This window comes from Wyeomyia smithii, chromosome 3 (assembly GCF_029784165.1).
Source record: "Wyeomyia smithii strain HCP4-BCI-WySm-NY-G18 chromosome 3, ASM2978416v1, whole genome shotgun sequence".
Lineage (NCBI taxonomy): Eukaryota > Metazoa > Arthropoda > Insecta > Diptera > Culicidae > Wyeomyia > Wyeomyia smithii.
The window spans coordinates 81,321,303-81,328,620 of NC_073696.1; the positions used below are offsets into that span (position 1 = coordinate 81,321,303).

The 7,318-nt window shown below is 39.5% G+C and overlaps 1 protein-coding gene across 3 annotated transcripts; it reads right to left on the bottom strand.

Annotated features, from left to right (window-relative positions):
* Positions 1-1,463: 1,463 nt before the first annotated feature.
* On the bottom strand, positions 1,464-7,081 carry LOC129732221 (ATP-binding cassette subfamily G member 4-like). Of its 3 annotated transcripts, none has more exons than XM_055692871.1 (6): positions 6,624-6,795; positions 6,330-6,553; positions 5,706-6,274; positions 5,461-5,648; positions 5,055-5,223; positions 1,464-4,995 (listed from the first exon to the last, which is right to left on the bottom strand). In XM_055692871.1, exons 3-6 carry the CDS (start codon positions 6,175-6,177, stop codon positions 4,394-4,396), a joined length of 1,431 nt encoding a protein of 476 aa, XP_055548846.1. In that variant the 5' UTR covers positions 6,178-6,274; positions 6,330-6,553; positions 6,624-6,795; the 3' UTR covers positions 1,464-4,393. The 3 variants fall into 3 exon arrangements, with proteins under 3 accessions (XP_055548846.1, XP_055548844.1, XP_055548845.1); XM_055692869.1 differs by adding an exon at positions 6,926-7,081 and having other exon boundaries at positions 1,465-4,995; positions 6,330-6,847; XM_055692870.1 differs by adding an exon at positions 6,934-7,071 and having other exon boundaries at positions 1,465-4,995; positions 6,330-6,847.
* Between the last annotated feature and the right edge of the window lie 237 nt (positions 7,082-7,318).

Genomic DNA, 7,318 nt, shown 5'->3' on the forward strand with positions numbered 1-7,318 from the left:
TGATTTTTGAAAGATCACACACTTATCACAGTTTTTGGGACAGTGGGGACATTACAAAATTTTCCGTTGTTGTGGTGTGTGTTGTTGGATTTATCAAGGGGAACCGTGGGGTAAGTACCCTTCCAGAGACACAGGCTAGTTCGAAAACGGGAGCAAAACCTTGCTTGCCACATATCAAACTTCAACTTTTTGCAAAACAACACTGTTGGCGATCGGTATTTGGCCCCTTGGTCGTGTTTTGGCCACCACTGACTGAGCTTTAAGAATCGGTTCCGGGAGGGGCTCCGAAACCTAGCTTGCGGCAAAGAACTCGGACAGAAACGGCCATTAGTCGTGGTTACTTGCGCTTTACTTCTGTCGATGTTGGTGTCCAGTTCCGCGTATACTTATATCTGCTGCTGGTCGTTTCGTTCGCGTCGACTCGATCAACCCGGTACCTGTATACACCGGGGCCGATGTTGCCGACTGATGGTGTTGATGAATACTGCCGTCGATGGATGCTGATGACACGACTCGATTGCCCTGCTGGCTACCGATGTGGATTCTACCTTTGACGACCGCAAACGCAAACGTGCTGGTCACTTAACAAAGCCAACACCTTTCCCCTTGGTGTAAATCGCTTCTGAAAACTTGTTGGCGCCGGATCTGGTGTGATTTGCCGCCGGTTGTAACGCTGTGGTCCGGCTACCAGTGAGACAAAATGGCGGATTTGCTCCACCAGGCCACCCAACAATCCGGGCATTTCACAATGGCGATTCTTCTCGCTGCGCCGCGTCGGCTTGTTCGTTCAACCTGTCCTGGCTAGACCAACCCCTCCGGATGTTTGTTGAAAGCTATGTGAAAAAAGGCCCACAGTGGACCTAACATGCGCGTTGGTACATAATTGAACTTAGTTTACCCCCTTGATGTCCCTGCAAGACCGCCCCCCCTTTCAACACATAAACAGTTAAATTAACCTTTTTCCGATGGTATTAATCTCTCCGTCTTCGGACACTATGCCTAGTATTTCTCCTCTCTATTTCCTAATTTTAACAAAATCAAAATGTTACAAATTATTATTACTTCAATTTACTATTTACAACACGCAAAAGTTGGAGTGTGCGTAACCAGATCATTTATGAGCGAAATTAGCGCATTACTGATTAAAATTGGAACCAGTACAACGCATGTGCGTTGGGCATAACGCATTTGATGCTCTAGCGTATTTTGAATGTATTGCGCAGCTCCAAACCACCATACTTATAAAGCAACAGCCGATGTTCAGAAGGTTGGCATGGTTAAAACAGTGCAAACAGCAATCAATAATGATAAGTTGGGTACTGAATCCATTGAAGAAATTATTGTCTGATCGATTCACTTTCATGAATCAGGTCATTTGAAAACATCATTCAATCATTAACAATAAACAGAAACATGAGATTAGTCCAAAACATTTTGCATTTTATTATGACTCTGGTTTTATTCACATGCATTCGGTTCTGCGTGACTGGCACCAGCATCAATAACTTCAGCGGCAACAAGGCTCGCCATTGGTTGTTTCGGTTGCTGACGATTTTTAGGGATGCACGAGCCGTTGATACGCACCGGCTCGCGAAAGTAAAGAACGGTTTTTTGAGTGCCTCGAAACTGATCGTTCGCCCGAAGCCGAAGTTTACCGAGACATTACGATTTTTGTGTATATGATACATATTCTGATTTTGATCTCTGTCAATGTATTCCTTGTACAACTTTTGCGTTATGCGTATCACGCATTGGTTGTGCGAAGTCAGAGCAAATTCTGTGCGAATTGAAAGGACACATTGAATGATTAAAGCTTGAACTTTTGCGTGAACAAACTTACTTCGGAAATAACTTTTAACTACTCCTTCTAACTTTCTTTACTTCCTCATTTTAACTTCCAACCTCTAAATTCTATACCTATCACTCGCATGTGCTTTGTTTATATCACTAATTTTCCGATTATACAAAACACACGCGCGCACTTCTACTTCTTGTGGTTGTTGAAGGTCTAGATATCGGACTCGTGCCCAAGTCGAGCTTTATTAGTCCCTAACTCTGGCTTAGAGACTAGAACCTCCGACTTTGGCCGAGTTCTGACGTTTCTTTTGTTTTCTTTGCTTTAAGTTCATATAACGCGTTAGTTGTCAGCCGTTAGTTACCAAGAAAGGATACCTTTATCGCTACCTTTTGTTTGTTGCCTACTTATTTCGTGTCCAGAATCCGAACTTTATTTCGGTGAAGGAATATACTATGTATTTCAGACTTTGCAACGGAAGATTTTATCGATGTGGGAATGGAGTTTTATGACTATATCTGGTTCTATCAAAATCCCAGCACGATTGAGCTGGAATTTGTCATGGAAACTTTTTTTGAGGAAACGAAAGTTTTGAAACCTACCGTGAACGAAATTCGAGAAATTGATTTCCTTTGGCACTTTACGGTTTATGTCGGGCGATGAACAACATTTCGAATGTTTTCTCGAATTGATCACCGACTGACCTACGTAATTATTTATTTAAACAGTACGTGCGTTGCACAGTAAGTAACCTCTCTAACGATAGCAGCAAAACACTTCATATTTTTCGTTGTTCTCTCCTATTTTCTCTCTTTAATAGTCTCCCGTACTCATATATTATAAAAAAACGCAAGCCATATTGAGAGTGAGTGACGTGAGCGCGCCAAACCACTGTTTTTCTAATTCCCATTGGTTAAGGCTACTCTCTATCAACTTACCTCCCTATTCAATATTCACTGTTTTCAAAGTTGTCGTTAACTCTGGCTCATACATCACCAAACGGCACCAAACGACACGGGTGACAATATCTTCAGGGCTTAGTATACTTGGACTTAGTTGATTTTCAGTACAATAAAATGCTCTCTGACTAAAAAATAGTATTGCGTTTCTGTATAACTTCACAAGGCCTATAATATTAAATAGCAGACGTAGCCCATTCAAATACAATGGGAGAAGTTTTAATTAATTGACGTACAGTCCCCCCACAATTATGGATCACTTGAGAAGGTGTATGAATTCAAAAAATCATTTCTGACCAATTTTATTTTCTATAAGTAATCTATAAATGTTTTCAGTCACAGAAATATGTAATCTTTCACTTCATTGAGAATTTATTTTCATGTTTTGTGAATATTTCTCAGAAAATATATTTATTTCATAACTCACCAGATACACAATTATGGATCACTTTTGAGAACGTTTCTGATTATGGGACAATTTGCATCATATTATGGATCATCATAATGTGGCCTTTATGGTTGAAGTTAGATCGAGAGTCCAGGTCTGTCTCTCCCGAAGGTAGCAATGAATCATTGTATACGGTATATCATAACAGTCTCCCGTTTTACGTAGCTTTGCTGTCCCTTGTGCCTTGGAAATAATATTTTTCAAAGACTCAGCACTGTTCAGCTTCCGTTCAGAGCTCATTAACATTTGAGAGGGTGTTTTAATTGGTGAAAATCAGAGTGATCCATATTTATAGAGAACTATTTTGTCTCGGGCCTTGTTATGGAACACTTAGAAAATAACTAGTTTTTACAGGAAAATCGTTATTAACCATCAATATTTTGATAAATCGTGCAGAACTTACCTTGAACTTTGTGTATAAGTTATTTTTTGCACGAGAATTAGCGATTATATCACATATGAACCTTATGAATGATGAGCGTGCTAATTACGCTGGTTGAGAAAAACGACAAATATTTTGATAGATTCTGGAAGACAATATTTCACGCTTATAGAAAACACATCAATCTAGGAATAAGAACGAGGTTTTCTGTTTTCAAAGCTAGCAAATATGGCATATTTTACTGCAAAAATGTTACATGCCTTCGAACCGTTAGTTTAACTGAGTTAAATAACATGAGACACAAAAGTGATCCGTAATTGTGGGAGTTCCATAATTGTGGGGGGAGTGTAATAAAGCGAACAATGAAATAACCACGTTTTTTGTTTGTTATTGTGAATTAGAACTAACAAATCTATAGCCCTTCACGCAAAATATTCATATTTCAATCACATTTTTTGAGGTATATACTATTACCCAAGAACCATTGTATCGATGAGATGTTGAGATGTTGTAGTATCTACTGTTCATAGCTAGATTGCAAACGAAAGGCTTTGCGATTCAATAATATATGAATAAATGGCAACGGATTTTTTGAAAAATCAACACATTTTTAGGCTTCAAAATTTGAGTTTTTCGATTTTGAAAAACATTGGTGTTACAATTTTGATTGTAGTTTGCAAATGTAGATTATGATGCATGCCTAATACGATAATTATGAATGTAATAATATCACAGTTGATTTTTTTCATTATTTATGTTGTAGAAATTGTTTCGATACTTGCCTTAAACCTCTAATCTACCATCAGTCATCAAATTGTAGCAACTGCGCGTCGTTTTAAACTTAAGTAGAACCCAGCCGTTAACATTACAGCCCATGCGACGAGTGCCAGAAAATCGGTCATCAAATCAAGCTCCGGCAGATTAAGCGACTTCAGATACACCGGAAGTTTGTTATAGTAGCAGAACATTTCCGGGCAATCCATGTCCTTGCGGCCCATTCCGTAGATCACATGAAGATAACCTTCGAAGGCATACCGCTCGAACGATAGAAAGCTCAGCAACTTGATCACCGGCGGCATATGAGCTGGTTGTATAAAGACTCCGGAAAGGAGAATGACTATAAGACTGCTTATGCTGCCCACCACAGCCGTCATTTGAAGCTTGAAAAAACATCCAAGCATCAAACCCAAGGATTGGGCGATCCACCCAAACAGCATGCAAATGGTCCAGAAGTAGGCGAAGCGATGCAGTTCCATAGGTTGTGAGGTCATTGCGTAGGCAACGGTTGAAAGAACGGTGACATATAAAACGAGGATCGGTATTTCCACGACTACTTTGGAAATAAAGTACGGGAAAAGGTCGTACGATTTACGGCGATACTCGCGGATGAATGCCGATGACTCCAGCGGATCTAGAACTCAAAGATTTAATTAGTGTTACAGTAAGTAAATACTGACTGGCACCTCATACAAACGATGGCCGCTGAACCCAAGGCAATAAACATGACGGTGTGCAGCACAAATTGAAACAACGTTGTGTTGGACAAGATACGAGCCGCATTGTTTCCGATGTCATAATAGGCGGTTCCGATTAGTAAACCTACGAATAGGCTGATGGCGGTTTTCGCTTTCATTTGAGTCTGTAATGATAGGGAGCGATCACTCAAACCCGTGCATTAACATTATTAATTACTAAGGACGCTAATATGTATGTCTAACCTATGGTCTGCATCGATCTTGGTTATCATTAGAATATATTACAACTACAACAATGAACTTAGCGGTGAATGGCCTTGCAACAGTAATGCATTCATTCACTCCTTCATTTAATTGTTTCTCAATTAAAATTATAAGTGATGTGAAATAAGCTCCCTTACCGGATCACGAAGAGTACAAATTATTGACCTCCCCAGAAGCAGCTTTAATTGTCTCCAAAAATTACAATCGTTTTCTCGTAACACATAGGGTTCAGAAGATGCTGTCAGACTGGTATTACTTACATTGAGATGATTGTGTATAAGTTTTGTAACACGCTCATCTTCCTCTAAACAAGCAATCTCAAGAGCTGAAAAATGATTGACTATTTTTTATTGGGTTCATTTTTGGCTGCTTAATTATTCACCGAAATCCGCGGGATTATGCGACAATGGACAATTGAGCCCGACCGTTTCAAAGCTAGAAACCATATCCGCTAGGGGTCCACCATACAAACATCTACCCTTAGATATCAAATATAAATCATCAAACATTGCCAACAATCCTGAGTTGGGTTGATGTATCACGCAGCCCACGATCCGCCCTTCGTGGGCGAGTTCCCTTAACGTAGAAACTACGTGGTAAGCGGCAACGGTATCAAGCCCGCTCGTAGGTTCATCCAGAAGCATCACCTTTGGGTTCGATAAAAGATCTAATGCAATAGCCAGACGTTTATATTCACCACCGGAAAGATTTCTGACTAGTGTAGAGCTACATTTGGTTAATCCCAGCGATAAAATTTGCTCTGATATTGCGAACTTCTTGGAAGCTTTCGTCACCGAACATGGCATTTGAAATTCCGCTGCATATCTCAACGACTCTTCTACAGTTAGGTTCATCCAGAGTGAAAGTTCTTGTTCCGTGTAAGATACAACATTACGTAACTTTGTTCCTTCTAAATGATGACCGTTAAGCTGTATCACACCATCTGCTTTGCTGGAAATTTTGATTTGCATTAATTTAACATTAACACTTGATGACCCTCAACTACCGAAATCCACTTAGCACGTTCAAAAGAGAGGATTTTCCAGAACCGGATGGTCCAAGAATCGCAGTGAGTTTGCCCGAATGGAACGTTCCACAGAGATTGTTTAAGATCAATTCAGAATTTGCATTAAAATCATTAGCAGCTTTTCTACGTGTGAAAAGTTTAAACTCTGATTCGGTACTTTGTTTTTGATATTTTATATTTTCAAACGAAAACAGATAATTGCACTGCGAATGCACGGAACTTAACTGTAACTCTTCCATGATGAAAGCACATAAGCTCGAGACTGGTACTTACAAGGTGCAACTTCAGTATCTCGATATCTCTTCGTTCAACCTAGACTTAGACATACAATTGCAAACGATGCACTGATTGAACGATCACTCATTGTGATTGCTTACTAGAAAAATATATAAGCCCTAGCGCTCCATCTTTCAGCTTAAACCTTTGGTTGTTGGGTAGAGAGTAGGGTGGCGTGCAAATTAAATTCAGCGCATCGCAGCATCCGCCTTGTAGTGGATCTATAAGTCAGAGTTTAATTTAAATAGTGCCAACAATTAAGAAAATAGTATCGTTAGAGGTTAACTAGACATACACACATACACACTTAGATTTTGTGAACAAGTGTTACTTTCGCATTTCTAGAAACCAGAAACGAGATAGTCTCCGCTCAGTGCAAGCAGCATCTACGATGCACATTGATGTTATTTAACCTAAGCTGTAGCGAATTTATTGGCGGTTTCCATAACCCGTTTAAAGACGGCTGAGGGAATTAGCTTCTGACTTATTGCGCAACCAGTGTATTTATAGTCGCAGTTTCATTGTCAGATTATGAAGTTAATTAAAATACCTTTGTTAAAACTAGTTTTACTAATCATTTCACTAATCCGACTGCAAATAGGAATATTCATTTCTTCACAAAAGTGATTTACGGCTAATCTTAAATACACATTCTGTCAGTATTAATATTCACGTTTCATGGATTTGTGTAA